The sequence below is a fragment of the Anomalospiza imberbis genome, chromosome Z, assembly GCF_031753505.1.
Source record: "Anomalospiza imberbis isolate Cuckoo-Finch-1a 21T00152 chromosome Z, ASM3175350v1, whole genome shotgun sequence".
NCBI classification, from domain to species: Eukaryota; Metazoa; Chordata; class Aves; order Passeriformes; family Viduidae; genus Anomalospiza; species Anomalospiza imberbis.
Genome location: NC_089721.1, coordinates 53,697,008 through 53,716,137, shown reverse-complemented (window position 1 = coordinate 53,716,137; position 19,130 = coordinate 53,697,008). Strand labels below are relative to the sequence as shown.

At 42.0% G+C, this 19,130-nt stretch overlaps 1 protein-coding gene across 1 annotated transcript in view; it reads left to right on the top strand.

The window, feature by feature from the left end:
- Positions 1-19,130, top strand: part of SNX30 (sorting nexin family member 30) — a 50,299-nt gene that overhangs the window by 4,974 nt on the left and 26,195 nt on the right. Inside the window, exon 2 of the mRNA XM_068175894.1 lies at positions 13,290-13,478. Within this exon, the coding sequence (XP_068031995.1) occupies positions 13,290-13,478 (189 nt within the window). The remainder of the gene's footprint in view (positions 1-13,289; positions 13,479-19,130) is intronic.

The following is a 19,130-nucleotide window of genomic DNA, read 5'->3' as shown; positions in this document are numbered from 1 at the left end:
GAAAGGTCGAGATTTGTCAAAACCTGATGCAGATACTAAACCTGATTTTACACAGCATTGATAATGCTTTAACTTAAAGTGATAGAGCTTAAAGTAAACAAAAAAAAAGTGCCTTCATATAGAAAGTTTATAACATTTTTTTCCTAGGGTAAGAGATATATACAGTATTGAAGCTATGTAACTCAAGGTGGTAAATAAGTGACAAGTCAAAGATGGTTTATTTAGGGTTGAAAAAGAGAGAGGGAATTGTAGGAATATAAAAAGGAAAAAGACTTCAGAAACTGCAAAAAAGCCCTAGAAAGTAGACATAATGATGAGAAAAGCTGGGAAATTTCAAAACCTTCTCATGGGAAGCTAGGAATTTAAGAACCAAGTGAATACACTTATATTTATCATAAGGAACAAGAAAGAACAAGAACTTATTGATAGTTCAAGATGTGAAAAGTCCTAGATGTATGCTTTGCAAAGATAGAAAAAATTTCAATCTTAAATAATGAATTATTGTGTATTGTTTGAGGTTCATAGAAGTTCTTTTGTTAATGTTAAACCCACGTGGGTCCTTTTCTTATTGGTTAGAGTATAATGACTTTACACCTTTTCTTTTAAGCTATTGGTTCAAAGAATATGTAGAAAAAGGCTTTGCATGGGCTGCCATCTGGTCTCTGATCTGGATTTGCATGGATGTTGTTATTTCTCTGTGTCTCTTGCTTTTTGATTGTATCATACGGACAGATAATAATTCCTAAGTCTGCAACCAGTCAGGGTCCCATCCCGTTTGTGAGACACGGACCGATCTGGCAGAATATCCCACCTGCCCTAGGACTCAGGTTCCCTTGTCCTTTTTCAGACATTTCTGACTGCTGTTACTGTACTTGTGGCCAGCTACCTGTAACTTTCTTGGCTTTTATTCTTGTAAGCTCTGCCTACCTTCTTTTGCCTCTGTTAACTTTGTACAGCTGATGGGAGCTTGGAGGCTGTTTTACAGGTAGTATATCAAGCAGATACCAGAGCTGATGTGGGATACCAGGCTTGCAATGAATTCATACCTTGAATTTGCTAGTTCATGGAGATGGACTTTAAAACTCCTACTGCAAACTTCTGGTTACCAACTGAAAACTATTGTTTGCATGCTCCTCTGCTTCCAAGTTACCACCCTGGTGAATTCCTAGACTTTTTATTAGCACCGGATCAAATATACTCTGTGTTTGCTGGAGTGCTGTTACATAGCACTTACTTTGAAAGGGAGCCTGGCACCTCTCCAATTCCAAAAAATATACTGGAAGTTTGAAGCTGTACTTCCAGCCTCCTTGGTTGCTATTTTATAATTATTGCTCTTAACTTTATCCACCTACAGATGAAGACAGTTTGCAATATAATCTGAAAACTTGAAATAGATCTGCGTGAGCTTCTACAAATTTCTTCCTTCTCTGACTAGATGAGAACTTAAACTGGCACCATGTATTAAAGGAAGCTGGAGGTAAATTCTCAGTTGTGGGAGAGATTGAAGACTGTAGAAAGTCAAACTAAAACTGGTGAACTTGGGAAACAGTCTCAGTATGGATGGGTTGATCTCTGCTCCTATCTACAGGATGTAAAAATGACAGTCACAGGGAAGTTGAAGCTAGAAGGCACTTCTGCATATTGTCTTGTCCAACCTTTTGGCTCAGATAGGCCAGGCTGCCCAGGATGCTATGAAGTTGTTTTTTTTTTTGAACAGCTCTTTAGGCATCCTGTTCCTGCATCCAGTCACCCACAAAGTAAAATATCTTTCTCATGTTTAAAGTGAAACTTCCAGTATTTCAATTTTCACTAAAAAGAGTCTGTTACTTCCTTCTGTACAGGCTTCCATCAAATATTTACCCTTATTGATAAGATTCCCTGAGCATTATTATCTCCAGGCTATTTTCCTTCTTTGCCTTGAGGCATGTTGTTGGCTCTTGGTCAATTTTTCCATCGCTGTCTGTGGGGTTTTTTTTCATTCCCTATGCCAAACTGCTTTTCAATCAATCAGCCTCCAGCACACACTGCTGGATGGGGTTGCTCCTGATAGGTGCAGGACTTTGTGTTTCCTCATATCGAATTTTTTGAAGTATCCCACAGCCCATTTCTCCAGCCTGTTAGGTCTTCCTGAATGACAGCACAAACATCTGATCAAGAATTCTATACAGTTGTGTACTCTCAGTACGCTTGCTGAGGATGTACCCTGTTCCATCATTTAGGTCCTTAATGAAGGTGCTCTTGCTTACAGTTGCCTTCACTTTTAGAAATGGGAAATGGTACTTTCATGGTATCTTACACCACAGATGCTCTAGTACTGTTGTAAAACTCAGTGGTGTCTATGAAACAACTACAGCGAGTTTCCTGAATTGGCAATTCACTTCTTTTTTGAACAAGATGAAGGATAGCTAGCAAGTTGGAACAAACACTTGAGTCAGCATAACTATTTTATTACCATTACTTTTTCAATCTCTCCTGGTAAAGCTAAACATAGCTTCTACTGTACAACAGTATTATTACTTTGTGGTTCTTACTTAATGGAGGGAGAGGTGTATACTTCGAGGCTGAATTCAGTGTTGCACAGCTTTCTTAATCTTTTGAGAGGATTGCTTCATACATAATGAGATAGAGTGTTGGAAACATATTCAGAGCATACATAGAGGAACTTGGTTCTTCAGACGGGTTTCAGAAGGACGAGTCTTGGCAGTAACTTGTCAGCCATGGTGGAAAAAGATATACTTGATGGTGAGAAGGAATCCTCAGAGCTGCCTGTGCTGGAGTGCCTTAAACTAACCCAAGCAGCTGAATGCTTTCCGAGCTCATTCATGGATAGGAAGGAATAAACCACTTAGATAACGAAGTTCTCTTACTACAGTTGTATGGGGACCTCCTCCTGCTATCAGTGCCTCTGGAAGCATGTCCCTGTAATTAATGGTGGGAGGGGCAGAGAATAAAGAACAAAGGTTTGCTATTAACATGCCTGTCTGGGAGACCTCAGTACCTAGATTTATGTGCAAACTGTTGTCCTGGTGTCTTCTAGCATTGTGGTATCTTAAACAGATGGTCTGGCTGTCACATAAGCCAGTCTGCTCCAGCTCTGAGTTGGGAGACTACTTTCTGTAAAGTAGGTCAGGAGACAAGGCAGGCAGCTCTTTTGGTGCAGTGGACTTAGTGCCACTGCAAGAAAATCTACTTGCCACACCTGAATTGTATATTTCAGATTGTAACTTGCATGTGCTTTCAGTCTGTGGAAGACTTTTAATAAGTCAATTAAAAATGGCATTTTATCTTGTGTATTTCTCAGAAATAACTTTGCTGAGGCATGTTTTCTGCTGACTGTGAGCAAGATCTTAAATGCTCAGCTGTACTAACTCTTTAAGTTATGACTGAGTTGACTGCCTGAGCGTGGATGCCGGTGCAACTGAAATTTCCAAGTTCTCGTGGCTGGCAAAAACTGCTTGCATCACTAGGACGTAATGGTAAGAAAAGGTCTGAACTCCACCATGGCATCTATAACTGTGAAGTAAAATCTGTGTAAAGTTACTCTTAATGAATTATTGAAAAACAAGGGGGAACCGTTTCTTTCCAGTTACTAAGGGCAATAACTGACAGCAAGGTAGCTACTAGCTACCAGCTGCTATCAATTCAACTACCAGCTGAAGATGGGAAAAAAAACTCTAGTAAGCTGCAATTATTTTAATGAGTGATCATTTCCATTGCCATCCCAGCTTAAAAGGCCTTCAAAAAGGGCAGGAAGGAATACCCAGAGGGAACTACTGACTACTCAGCCTCACCTCAGTCCCTGGAAGGGTGATGGAGCAATGAATTCTGGTAGCAGGCTTTATCTACAGAGAGGATGAAAAGGTGATCAGGAGTAGTCAGCGTGCATTCACTAAAGGGAAATTATGCTTGACCAGCCTGATTTCCTGCTGTGAAGAAACACCTCTCTGTTGGATGGGTGAGGGGAGAGCAGTGGATGTTGTCTTCAGAAAGGCTTCCAGCACCGTCTCTTAAAACATCCTCATAGGCAAGCTCCGGGAGAGTGGACTGGATGAGTGGACAGGGAGGTGGATTGAGAGCCAGCTGAACAGCAGATCCCAGAGCCATAATCAGTGGCACTGGCCCTAGTTGGAGGCCTGTCCCTAGTGGTGTCTCACACCAATAGTGGGCCCAGTCTTGTTTAATTTATCCATCAATGACTTGGATGAAGGGACAGAGGCCTCCTCAGCAATTTCACTGACAACACAAAGCTGGGAGGAGTGGCTGATACCCCAGAGGGCTGTGCAGCCCTTCAGAAGCACCTCAACAGCCTGGAGAGCTGGGCACAGAGGAACCTTCTGAAATTCAGCAAAGGCAAATGCAGGATCCTGCACATGGGGAGGAACAACCCCAGGCAGCAGCACAGGCTGGGGGTGACCTGCTGGGAAGCAGCTCTGTGGAGAAAAGCTGGGGGTCCTGGTGAGCAACAAGGTCTCCATGAGCCAGCAGTGCCCTGGTGGCCAAGAAGGGCAGTGGTATCCTGGGCTGCATTATGAAGAGCATTGCCAGCAGGTCCAGAGAAGTGATCCTGCCCCTCTGCTTAGCTCTGGTGTGGCTTCACCTGGAATGCTGTATCTATTTCTGGGCTCCTCAGTACAGGAAAGACATGGAACTCCTGGAGCAGGTCCAGCAGAAGGCATCAAAGAGGATTAAGGGAATGGAGCATCTCTCTTAGTGAGGAAAGGCTGATGGACCTGGAGCTTTTCAGCCTTTAGAAGAGACAGCTGAGAGGATCTCATCAATGCTTACGAGTATCTGAAGGGAGAGTGTCAAGAGGATGGCTCCTCCCAGTGATGCCAAGCCATAGGACAAACGACTAGTGAAGCAGACACATGCACAAGAAGTTCCTGCTAAATATGAGGAAGAGCTTTACTGTGCAAGAGATGGAACATTGAACAGGCTGCTCAGAGAGGTGTATTCTCACTAGAGATATTGAAGAACTGTCTGGGTGCGATCCTGTGCAACATGCTCTAGGTTAATTCTGCTTGAGTAGGGAGGTTGGGCCAGATGACCCAATGTGATTCCTTCCAAAGTTACCTATTCTGTGATTCTGTGTTTTGGCAGGTGAATTTATGGGATGAATTCTACTTTATAAATTGGGTAGGTCAAGGGATGGAAAGAGAAGTCACCTTCATCTGTAGGTGATGTTACAATACCAAAACTGTTGATTCTCCACCAGGTATTTCACTGAAATCAAGAGGTATTTTATCAGAGTAAGCACTTAAGTGATACTGGTTAGTGAAACTTGCTGAAATGGTTCTGAAAATTGAGACAATAATCCAGAGTTCATATAACAGGCAAGGAAAGAGTTTAACCAAGAGCTGTGATCAGAGTGGTCCTGAAAGCATAAATCCTGTTAGAGAGCATTATTATCTTAGAGCCGCATTCAGAGCTTCTACATTGCCACTTCTGTGAAGCGATACACAATAGGTGACATGCTGCTTTGGAAGTGAAAGTGCTGGTGTCTGTAACCCTTAAAGATGGGTTTCTCCTTTGTCGTTTTAGGTATCTTGGTTGAAGACAACTATTACACAAGTGTATGGGAGCAAAGATGTGGGAAAAATGTGTAGTACTCTGGTTTGCAGGAAAATGTAGAGAATATAAAATGTAAACTTGCTTGTAGATCATGCCTCAAATTATGGAGAGCAGACTTATGAGAATGACAACCTCGCTTCCTGTCTTAGAGTGATTGATAGTATTATTAGTGCAGTGATCTATAGTGTTATTAGTGATGGGAGGCTTACAGCACTGAAGGACATGCTTTTGTCATGATTATCAATCTGTGCTTTGACTTTACGCTGAATTTAAGTCTGAAGAAGCTCCACTACCTTAAAGTTTCTCTGTATAGTTTTCCTCACTTTTCCAGTAAGCTTGAATGGTTCTGTGTGTTCCTTGAAAAGGGATGCTTTGCACACAGGTGTTGCTCAGGGGCTGGGAAGCCTCCTCCCTGTCACTGGTGCAGATGGTATTTGCAGCAGGCACTTTGAGCTAACTGTGGCGAAAGCAGTGGTATCTGGTAGTGATAGACTACCCAGATGATAGAAAACCATGATTTTCTGGGTGGAACCTTTGCTTTAGGTTTTTAGGTGCTAGAATAAGGCAAATTGAGTGAAAATTTTGAATACTGACAAGATGAAGTTGTGGGTTTTGTATTGTTGCCCAGAAAATCTGTGGACCTTTAATCAATGCTATTTATTGCAAGTGATCATCTTGACCTCTTCACAATTTGTATTATGACAGTGTGCTGACTAGCCTGATCAGTATACTTCACTTGAAGCCATGTGTTTATATGCCTTTGTGGCTGTGATAACCCTACACCATTAACTAAAAGGTGTTTCTCTAGATAGATTAGTCTGTAGATCTCAAGTTGTCATGGTTTGATACTGGCCCAGTGCCAGGCACCCATGAAAGCTGTTCGTTCACCCTCACCTGCCATAGCTGGGCTGTGGAGAGAAAGAAAAATTAATGAAGGGTTCATGAATTGAGATAAGGACCAGGAGAAAACACTTAAAGGGCAAAACAGGCTCAACTTAAGTTACAAAGTGAATTTATGATTAACAGAATCAGAGGAGGACAGTGAGAAGTAAAGTAAGCCCTTAAAACACCTTTTTTCCCCTAGCCCCTTCCTCTTTCCCACTGACAGGGCGTGGGGGTTTTGGTCAGTTCATCACTGAGATTTTCTTCCACTGCTCTGGGAGACGAGTCCTTGCCCTGTGAGGCTGTGGGGTCCCTCCCATGGGAGACAGTTCTCTGAGAACTTCTCCAGCATGGGTCCATTCTCACGAGCAGCAGCCATACTGCACCTGCTGCAACATGACCTCCCCCCACAGGCAGACAATCCTCCCAAAACTGCTGCAGCATGGGTCACCTTTTCCACGGGGTGCAGTCCTTCAAGGACCCCGGCTGCTCCAGTCTGGGACAAGGACCCCGGCTGCTCCAGTCTGGGACAAGGACCCAGGCTGCTCCAGTCTGGGACAAGGACCCAGGTTGCTCCAGTCTGGGACAAGGGCCCCCTCTCTCTCCACTGTGTCTCCCGCTGGATCATAGCCTCCTCCAGGCATCCACCTGCTCTGGCATGGGCAGCTCCTCCATGGGCTCTGGGTGGATCTCTGCATCCCCTGTGGATCCCCACGGGCTGCAGGGGCGCAGCTGCTTCACCACAGTCTCACCACGGCCTGCAGAGGAATCCTGGCACCTCCTCTTCCTTCTCCACTGACCTTTGTGTCTCCATGTGGTTTCCCTCACATGTTCTCACCTGTTTCTATTCTCTGACTAGAAGAAGAACTGTGAGCCCTTTATATTGATTTTGTTCTTAAATATGTTATCAGAGAGGCATTACCGACCTCTAGTTTTGGCCAGCAGCATGTCCATCTTCATGTATAATATGGACAAAATACCAGTTGTACTGCTGAAACTTTAGAGATGAGGCATGGACCTGTTAAATTGGGTGCTTTCTGCCTGACCCTGCAGAGCCCACAGACTTGGTTCATAATGCCCTTCACAGCTAAGAAGTTAAATTTGGCTTGGGTCCTCAGCAGCCCATCATTTTCCCTCTACTGACACATTTTAAGAGCAAGAGAAATTCCTTCTGATTTGTACTTACTCTATATTGCTCTTAAAATGGCCTCAACCTTACAGTCTGATTTTAGATTATTATTATAATGGAAACCACTGATCTCTTTGGAAAGTATCATCTTGTTCCTTGAGAGTACATCCATATAAACTGTATTATCCCTTCCCATTACTGGAGAAGGAGATCAGGAGCTGGCACATGTAACCACTTACCCTTTTCCAGGAGGGTAGGTCTAGACTAGAAATCGATTATCAGAGTTCTTCAGTTCTTGTCAAACAACAACTTAGCACTGTCTTATTTGTGGATCAGTGTAGGAGCATCGTTCTTCCTGAAAATGAACAGAGGTTCTGGCATTTAACTGTGGGGATTTTTTATTTTTTTTAAACCCAGTTGAGCATGACTGCCTTGTTCTTTCCATCCCTTCTGTGTCCACAGCATTCTCCCTTCTCTGCCCACTTTGGTGCCTTAAATTAACTGCTCAAAAGAAAATACCAGAGGCTGGGACATGTACTATCTCAGACATATGAAGAAACAGAAGTAACCTCTAATAAACAATATCTGATGCTGCTGCCTGATAGAGAAGGAACCTGAACATACATAAAGGGGAAGTAAATGTATTTTCTTCTGTTGTTCTGTATCTAGCTGGTATTGAATAATAGTCTTGTATAGACTGAAATTTCACTAAAAAGGTGGGTCTTCTAATAGAATACTGTGCACAGATGAGCTAATCTAGGTGTACTAAGGATGCAGAAGTGTTTTTTCTTTCTACATGGAGCTGACCTATACAAAAAATACCTGCATTCAAAACTTGCTGGGATGAGACAAGGAGTGTTATGAAAAGGTCTTTGAAAGCCAAATTTATGTAAGCTTTTATAGTGCCCTCAGGAATGTTTATTTCTAAACCACTTCAGTTTTCCAGTCACTGGCTGCCATTCTCCTATGACTTACTGTTGTGAACTGAAGGTATGGAGATAAGAGTGTTCCAAAACCCAGCTATAATTGTGTGAAATTGTTGTCTGCTTAACATGGCTCTGTCTGTCATTGTGTCTCTGTGAAATGAATGACAAAAAGCAATGGAACACCTTAAAACAGAAGGAGAAAATGTACAGCACTCTGAATTTTGGAAGTGAAGCAATGGGCTTCTAAAAGCAGTATAGGCCTGGGTCTCAGGTCCCTAAGTTATGCAGGGGTATTTAGGGTTAAGTGCACCTCTTGGCTCTAAACAGCAACATTTCTAAATGTCTCTTAGTGTCACACAATACTTGTTGAATGGGAGCAGTGTGCCCACAGCATCACGTGGGTTCAGGGTAACTCTTTGCAGAGGTGAGTTTATTCGTGCTTGGAAGACCTGGCTGAACCACATCTTCTGCTTCCTCATGGACTGCTGCTTTGACAGCAAAGCTATCTGGTTAATCTGTACACTTGCTCAGGCAGGATAGGTGAAAACTAGCATTCACTTTCTGGAAACTGTAATATTAACTAATTGCCTGTAACTCAGCAGAAGACTCCATGGTCTTCACAATAAAACAATACCGATAGGAATTTAGACTCTCAAGGGTTGAGTCCTGGATACTTTCTCTGGCAAGCTACTCCATGGGGGGAGGCTGCCATGCAGAAGACTGAATACCAAGCTCCAGAAGTTTCTACTTCGTGTGGATCCAATCTGCTCTGTAAATGGAGTTATGGAAAATCTCCTGGGAGAAGATGACAGCAGCTGGAAACTTCCCAACTTGTTTTAAATCTCACATGCAGACTTCTAGTTTAAAAAATTCAGTTGAATTTTATGTTTGGATGAAGTGAACTTCTTGATAGATTTAGTATCTGTTTCTGGGCAGGCTGACTAGTCAAGGTGTTTAAAGAGCAGGAGTTAGCAAACTAATGTGAAGCAGCCTTACAAGATAGCAGACTGCATAGTTGTCAGGTTGCATTTCCAACACAGGCATTTCCAGTCCTACTTGCCTGGCGCTGTAGGATACTAAACATGTGCTGCTAAAATCGTCTGACTTCTGTATCCAGGTGTCTTATCCAGGTGTCTTGAGGAATTCTAGGAACTTCATAGGAATTCATGAAGAGCCTGCCTTGTGGTTGTTTCACAACTGTGTGCAAGAACCAGTAGCTCATGAACCTGAAAGTCCAAATATCACAGTGTATCTACTATAGGTTGTGATCCAGGCCTTGCTACATCTTCACCTGACCTACTTCAACAGATGACAAAGCTGTTGAGACTCTCCTGAGGCAGCGAGGGACAGAGACTAAGGATCTTTACCCTTTACTTTAGAAAAAGCTTTGAAACTTCAGAAAATCTTTATGGATGCCTGCTAAGAAGTGAAGAATGTCTTGACAAAACATGTCCTCCACGCAACCTTGCCTGGCTAATGAGGAGCAGCCTCCCCTTCTCTCTGCTGTGGGACTGCTCAGCTTTATGGCAGACTGACTACTGTGAGTAACAGGTGCTTTGACAAAAGGCTTTGTAAGCATTGTCACCTTGCTTGTGGTGACAAGCTGTGACTTGGACTGTGCGGGTCTCTAATAACAGTACCTGTGAGAGGTACTTAAAACGTGGATGGGCTGCTACTTGGTGCACTGAAGTCAGACACAGCTTGCTAGCTTGTTTATATAAATTGGATAATACTAGCTAGTATTTCAGATGCTTGTGGGTATGATAGTTATACCAACAGGTAGAAACACAGGTGGCTGCATATCTTCTTTCCCACTAGGTTCTGCAGGACATACTCCTTTCTGTGGTGAAAGGAGACTAACACAAATGGTTCAGTCTCGTTTCTCGAACACCAGGGGAAAAAAAAAAAAAAAAAAGTTCCATGGAAGAAAGGTGGGGCAATTAATGTGATAGAGAGGTTAGAGAGGTGCTCTGCTGGTAAGATTACAACCTGAGGTATCTTGCTGTCATACTTAAAAGCCTGCCTCTTGCCTCTTTCTAGCAATAGTGTAAGACTTCAGCAAAACTGATCCTGCCTACTGTTAAACAAGAGTTCAGCAGCTATGTGTTGTTTCTAGTGCACTTAGCTAGGAGGTTCCACCCTTTCAGGAGGAGAAATAGGTAGCTTCTAACTTGGCTTTCATCTACTGAAAAGGAGCCAGGTAGCAGGCTATGATGCCAACTGTCTGTGCCAGAGGAGGATCCTGCAGATGAGGCAGTACAGCACACTAATACATCATCTCTCCTTTCCCCACCACCACAGCTAGCAGCCCTGCTGATCTGAACTACTGCTGGTACAGAAGCTTTACTTGATGTAGGTCTGGAGTGTTTCATCCAAGATAGAACTATCACAGCCTCTAACACCCGAGACATTCCACAGGACCCATGACTGCAAGAAGTGCAATGAAGCAAATTCAAACCTTCACAGACTTCTGTGCTGCTGAAAATGTGCAAGACATACTCATATGATGATGTTACTTCCCAAGAGAATTAGTGAGGGAAGTGCTAACTTCATGCTAACCAGCTAACAGCTAACTGACTGCAAGGTCCATCTTTGGTTCTTTTTCTAGATGCTCATATTTTAAGCAGATTCCATCATATGTTTTAAGCTTTCTTTTGAAAAGTTTTATTACAAGCTTTTGATATCTCCTTTGGAACCAGGCTTAAGCTGTTTCTGCAAGTTAATTGTACTGGAAGCTTAGAATATGACTGGCTGCAGTTCTAGCACAACTTGTACGTTAATGCTTAATGCACATGAGCAATGATGAGCTGTCTTTTCCTTTGGAAACAGAAACAGATTTGTCTCCAGCTACTGTGGTATCCCAGGGTTTGCTTTGCTTTTTACTCTGCTCAGCCAAATTCTCTTGTCTAGCTGAACTGCAGATTTTCTGAAGCCATCTCCTGTTGTTAACCTTATCCTGTCTACTGCTTATTCTGTGTGTGTCATTTCAACAGAACTTCTTTTCTACTGAGTTATTGTGCCATTGCTTCCTCCTGTTGTACATGTTCCTCCTATGCTGAGTCTGAACCAGATGCTTGTGTAGTTTGAGGTGTCTACCTCATGTCTCAGATGACAAGCTGTGCCTTGCTCTTCCTGCTCTTTTGCCCTCTTGAGAGCATTTGAGTGCCTGCCTTCCTGTCTTGCTCACCTGCCAGTTAAATCCGAAACCATCTGTTTGTTGTCAGCTGCTTCTGTACATTAGCTGAGGGAACATATCTAACCTCAGTTAGTAGACAATAGTTTAGATTACCCCTTTCCCAAAATGTCTAGGGTAAACAATTATTTTCTCTACTTCATAAGGCAGCCCTCCAGATGAAGAGTGATGCTGCCATGGTTCTACAGTACTGCAACAGACAGATGGCTCTTTATGAAATTCCACTACTCCCATGATGGGTTTGTGACAATGACAAGTAGAAACTTAGCTGTGTTTTTAGCCATTTTCAAAAGCTGACCTTTGTAAGTAACTTTACCTCAAAACTCTTGCCTGTGATTATTTACCTTTGGTTAAAGGAGCATTGATGAACAGAGGAGGTCTCATTGACATGTGATTGCCTTGCTAAGATGACATGTTTTATCTAACCACTTAAAGTTTTGTTAAGTTGGGTCTAGGAAGTAACTGTGTAACTAAAACACTTCTAGTTAATGTGGTGCTTAGCTGTAGTGATGTTTCTCTTTAGCAACAAGGGAAATCACTCTGTGGATAAATCTATTCCTGTGCTACTATTAAAAAGATGCAAACAAAAAACCCTCCTGTCTTCTCTGAAAAGAAGGTCCATTGAGCCTTAGGACTTTCTATGTACAACTTGTCACACACTGTCAGCTACCTTTGCTACAAAACCAGAGCAAAGAACATGTTAAGTTGCTGTGATATTTATGCAAGTGCAATAACTACTATTATGGAGTAATACTACTACTATTAGTTGGTTTATATTGAAGTGTGAGATTTGAAGGTGTGTGGGTGTACCAAGTTAGCTATTAAATTGATTTGCTATGTTTTTCTCCCTAAAATAGCAACTTGCTGGATCTTTTGGCCTCTGTCTTCTCTAGGAGCTGGATGACTCTGTTAGGCTTAGGAGAATGGGAATGAGGACCTCTCCAAGGAAAAAGTAGTGTTTTCATTTGCTTTAGGACTCCAACAGAGAGGTGTGCCTAGACACCTGTGCGGGAGAGTAGGATCTGTGATTGTTCTGTAGTGCAGTGATGGCAATTCAGACTCTGGCTGCTGTCAACATGGATGGAAGTTAATGGACTGGGTGGGAGGCCTCTGATAAAAGTTTTGCTCCTTCCTCCGCCATAGGAGTCTCCAGAGGTGAAAGCTTACTGCATTCCAGACAACTGAAACCATCACAGCCTTCCAACCGTTGCCATTTTGCCTGAAACCTGTGTTATAAGTAGGTCTCTTGATTTGCCTAGCTTTTTTGTTTTCAGTCTAGGTTGGCTCAATCTCACCAAGAACTGTTGGTTCAGCAATGCTGTCCTTTCTTATGAATTGAAAGCAGGTTGTGCTGTACTTAGGGGAGGTATAGTTATAATGTGCTTTCTCCTCAGCTTAATGCTCGAAGACTTTAGTGTGTTGCCCAGGTGTACTGGAAAAGGGTGATCCTTGGAGGTGCTGAAACAAATAACCCTTGTAAGGTATCAGAGAAGCTTGTCTGTGGTGTCTTTGAAAATACTATGCCTTACCTTGAATCTGTTAAGCTTATTAAAAACTTCCCTTTTTTTTTTTTCCCTCTCCAATACAGGATCTCAGCCTGCCCAATGGCACACCTGTGGACACTTCTAGCCCAGCCTCCTCCTCATCTCTCCTCAACAGACTGCAGCTGGATGATGACTTGGATGTGGAAACTAGAGATCTCTTTGTTACTGTTGATGATCCCAAAAAACATGTGTACACAATGGAGACATATGTTACATACAGAGTTACAACAAAGGTATAAAGCAATATTCACTTTCCTAGTACTTCCTTCTTTGTGGATTAACTTTAGGGCATGCTGGATATTCACATCTTGCACAGTTGTCCTATCTTAAGGACAAGAACTTAGTGTCTTTTGGTACCTTGTGAATGTGTTGAAGATGTGACTTTTCTTAGCAGAACTGTTACTTCAGTGCCTGAAATTGTGGAAAAAGCTTTTAACATGTCAACTTAGGTGTTTTTTTTTCTTCCTAATTCCTAAATGGAACTGTTTGTAAACTTGCAAGGCCAGTTTCTTACATTAACTTCACAGTTTGTTCATTTAAGTAATCTGACACTTACTTGGTTTGAGTTCCATTAAGGGGAATGTGCCTTGTTACTGATTCACTGTTAATCATCTCACTTTTTGTGTCTATTCTTTTCTGAAATGTTTTAAGCTTGTTGCTGGGTGTTTACTACATTTCCTCTGTTATTCTCTAAAATCATAGTCTTGATCCTCATTTGTAAACTAGCTTTCATGCAGTTGCTGGTTCAGATAGCTCTACAGCTGATAATAAAATGAAATAGCCTAAGAATGCTGCTGTCAACCAAAAGCAGCTGGAGATTTTTTCAGCATCTATTGTAGTTCAATCATGAATATAATCTACATATATTAATATGAAAAGTGATCTGGAAAGTCCACCACATTCACAACTGAAATATTGATTCCTCTTAACTATCTCATTCTTATTATAATGACCTCACTCCTAGATGATGTTGACATCTGCTTTGGGCACTTGTAGTTACCTAAGGAAAAGGTGTTCACTAACTTTACTAGTAATATACTTGATATACACTTGATATACAAGTATATAGTTGATATACTTGTTCAGAAAGACTAACATTCCTCCAGCCCACTTAGATGGCAGTATGTACTGGAGCAAATATTTTCCTTGGAGATAAGGAACCTTTACAGTCCACAGATAATTTTTTTCCAAATGTCCATTTCAAAGTTTCACTTTCAGACTGCACAGGAGAAAATGGAGTGTCTCTAAAATAGTAACTATCTCTTCCTGCACATTTAACGCAGTTCTGTCATTCATTTTAACTCCAAGAGTCTTAATCTTGCAGGAAACACTGTATCTTTTTTTACTTGGAGCAGCTTAACCTTCAGCTATTACTTGATCCGAAGGAATAGGAGACACAAAATAAATTGCAGCTTTCCATAGAGAAATGGCTGAAATTGGCTAATGTTGTTTCTCTCTTAAACTAAGACTCAAATTATACTGTCAATATAAAATATTTCTATATAGTGGCACCCTAATACTGTTCCTATGCTTGGCAATCCTAATGTTCAAGGGTTGGTTCCTTTTTTTTTTAAAGCAGAACTCTGAAACATGGCCGAAGTCTTTACCATATTTAGATCAGAAGTATTACCAAGCAGTGTCTCTTTTCCTATTTAAAAAATAATTCTGTACTTCTGATTTTGGTATCTACCTATCTGTCTGTTTATGCTTGATTTATTTTAGATCTCATTGTAGCACATTAATTTGCTATATCATACCATTGCAATGCAATTATGAAACTGAGTAAGTTGTTCTTCTGAATCACCATGAAATCATCATCTCTTTAGTTTTATTATTCTTGGAAACTTTGGGTTAATCTCTAGGGTCAGAACCTCTAGGACTATATGCCATTGTTCAAGACTAACAGTATTAATGGTCTAACCCATTCTTGCCCTACAAACAAGCTGTCTTTGATGACAAGCTTATTGCCAATTAGCCATTGTATCTGCAGGTAGTAATTCAACATGTCAGAAAAGCTGCACAGGAATGATCCATGGAGTGAAATGAGGAGCTTTTGCAACACCTCCCTTGCAGCCTTGCAGGAAAGAAGTTTAAGACATCTAAAGGGTCTCTCTGGTGCCTCTGAATGAAGAGGCAGGAATGGCTAGAATTTTTTTCTTCTCTACTGGAGAGTGCTTCTGGAACCTCAAAGGTTTGGATAAACATAGGTCATAGAGTGAGTTATTTTGAAGACTGAAAAACAGCATCACTAGGGAAAGTGGGGAGTTGCTAATGCTGTAATGTGTGGTTGTGGCTGAATACCACCGTAGGGAGGAGTGTAGACTGACCACAGTCTCATTTGTGTTGTGTGGGTTTTTTTTTCCTCTTTATTTTTGCAGGTCCTTCATTCTAACAGGAAAAAAAAAAAAAAAAAAGTCTTGCAGTATGCCCCAGGCTTTTCATCTTCTCATACCTTTGTCAGCAGGTGGTGGTGACTGAGGAAGGGTCAAAACATTGGCTTGCAAAGGAAAACTTAAGAGTTTAATTGATCCTGCTTGTGTACCTGTTTTCACAGCTCCCAAGTAAGAGCCAGGTAGCATTCCCTAGCCTGTCTTGTGGATAAACACGTTTAAATAATGTAATGGTAATTCTCCAGCTAATAAGACAGTGATTCAGTACTGACTCCCTTGATTCTCTCATACCCTGTGTTCATCTTGCTAATGCAGTTACTAATGCAAGTTAGTAAGCAGTTTCCTTACACAGGGGGGCTAGTGAAACCAAATGGTGGGTGAAAGTTATGCTGGAACTTAAGGGGTCTTGACTGTGATGATTGAAGTGTCTTTGTGTCCTTCACATAGATGGATGTGCATTTTAGGGAGATTTTACCAAACAGAGTTCTTTTTTAGGAAGAAAGGGGAAAGTAAATCATGGCCATATGTTATCTCATAGTTATCTCTCCTGAGAAAACATAAGTAAGTGGACTTCTAACTTAATTTTCATTGTACTTTCTAGGATGGCAAGGCCTTCTTCTGTGCCTTTTCCCGTGGAGGTCTGAACAGCTCAGTGCCAATCCTCAGTGTCATGCAGTTGCTCTGCAGGCTTGAAGGGAGAGTTTCAAACCAGTCAGTACTGAAGTGGAGGTCTTTTTTTCACTTTCCTGTCCTTCTCCTCATGCTTCCATGAGATTACTTGAACGCATGAAACAGCTTGATTTCCTAGAGAGGAGCAGGTAAAAGTGATATGAAGTCTTTTTCAAACAGGCGAAACTGTTTGAGGCTAAAAGAATACTGGAGTGCTAAGAACACCAGCCTTCTTCCCTTCCCCCTCTCTGTCATTTTTCTCTTTTCCTAGTTGAAGATTTTGCCTCAAACTTAAATAGTAACATGTAAGGGAATCTGCAATCAAATCTAGTGAGTTAGAGAGTAGAACTAGGGTGCAGAAGTACTTTCATATAGTCATCACAGGCTAGCTTCAGGTTTGGCTGCTAACTCCTTCCAAGGAAGACAAGAATCTTATGCAAGACCAAGACTTGGTGATTGCCTTAATACTACCTCTAGTCAAAACCAGTCCAGCAATTAAGGTAAAATTGTCTGTAACTCTGCCTGCTTTCCAGAAAGTAAAACTGATCCCAGAGTGCTGCAGTGCTGACTGAGTGGAACTGTGCTGGAATTTTCAGTAAGTTCCTGGAAATGTCTTACCTGTTATTTTTTGGGAGATTGAGATCTGCCATGTAAGTTTCTCAGGTTCCTTTGGAAGAGACACATGTCCTTGCAAGAAGAGATTTATGATTCCTACTGAGAAAGCAAGAGGAATTTAACTGTGTCGAAAACATAGGTGCTTTACTTGTCTGTTCTGGAAACTTCCCTGCCTGACCATGCAGGAGCCACTCTGGCAGTCACTATTACACCACCTGAGCTGGAACCAAGGCCCCTTCCCAGTTATCTCCTAACTCACACAATCCCACCAGGTTTCTGTCCCTAGGTTTCCCATAGCAGTCTCAGGCGTCCTGATCCTTAAAACAATTTCATCACAGTGCAATAACAAACTAACAGCTCAGGCTGGTGTCTCTGAGGAGGAACCCAGAACAAAGGATCCCCTGGGCTTTTATCCCCTCACCAGTCTAAGCATGGGAAGGTCTGGGATCGTCGGCTCCTGCCATGTCTCAGTGTCCCCTGGCTTGGCACAGGTCCCTGGGCCCTTGTTGTGCCCAGGGTCGGCTCTTCATGGCCTCTTTATCTGGGCTCCCCCAGCCTGAGCTCAACCTGCAGCTCCACTGCAGCTACACCCCGAGATACCTCAGTGAATGTGTTCCTCAGTACTTCTTGGACAGTGCAAGATCCTCCTTCCTCTTATGTACAATCCAGAAAAAATAACTTGTGCTAAACTAATGAACAGTTTGATTTGAGACCCAAATTCTTTCAGTGTTATTGAGGTTTCATTAAAACCTTTTAGAGCCTTTATGTTCTGCCCAAATAGTCTTTGAAAATCTTATTTGCTATCTAGATTTCATAACCTATGCAGTAAACACTGAAATGTTGCTGCTGCATTTTCATCTCAGAGGAAGAAAGTGATATATGGTAAACTTCGCACTTCTGCTTGTGAAGTAAAGCCAACGAGCAGTTTGCTAGAGGTGAATGGTAGCTAATGTATGGTTTGTGTACTGGGACTTAACCCTGCTTTCCAACTCCTAGACAGTCCTATATGGTTTTCCTTAACTGTTAGCAGTATAGTGTTTAATAAGCTTCTCAGTGCTAACAGATGGGAGACTTTACCTTCATTCTCATGCTACACGATAAGACATTGTAGTATGTAGCCATTCTGATTACTCTCATTCACACACTATCTGATCTCTTAAAATGCTGTTAGGCAGTAACAGCCAGTTCAAAGAAGCCCTGCCTTCTTTTGAGTTATTACTTGCCCCACCCCTTTTTTTAATTTCTGGAATAAAACCATTCATTCTGATACTCAAAACAAGTGAAAATTATTCAAATGAAGTCTCAGAAGTCACATTTATAGTATGGCACTCTTTGATGTTAAATAAGCTGGTGTTATTCTGACGTGTGTAGCTGAGTAAAGCACAGATCTGCAGTGGATACTGGGGTCTTGGTAGTCCCTCATCTACAAACACAACTGCTCCAATTCATGAGGCTTCGTTATGTTAGTCCATGGACTAACCTCTATATTGCTTACCATGGCTAGCCGGTCAAAGAAGGGAGGAGTTGATCCTGATTTTATTTTCTGTCTGTCTGTGCTTTCCGTTACTAGAAGCCAAACCATTTCATAGGTAATAACACATCAGCTTGCTGCTTACAATGTCCTTACAGTATCCTAGACCTACTCTGCTGTTGATACCATGTTAAGGCTCCTAGCCTGACTTCACCCTAGCAAGAGATTTCATATGTAGAACTTTTACAGGATCCCCAGTGGTGACTGGTGGGAGTAAAATGCAGCAACTGAAGAGTTAAGAGTCATCCAGAGAGCAAGTGAAGAGGTGGATTACATTTAAAGGCTTATACTGGTTGGGACTAGCAAAGCAACCAGGTGTTGGACTTGATGCCAGTTCAAAGCTGGGGATGCCGGTGTATTCCCCAGAATGCACTGGGTTTGATGCCTGGCTGCAGGCATGTAGTGTGCTGGCACTGCAAGCCATTCATTGCAAGGTGATCATAATGCTAAAAGTAACTTAAGTATAGCTGCCTGTGCTTCTCAGAGGGACATAACTACAAGGGCAATCTACCTTCCAGTCAGGGCTGCTACAGTGCCAGGCTCTTCAGCAGAAACTCTTAGTTGATACGCAGTCTCATGAGTGCTTTTAGGCAGTTGCAGTATGTGCTGCGCAAGCAGCCCCATAGAGTCAACCTTTCAGATTATGGACTCTTCAAAGACTGGATAAAACACTTGCCAGC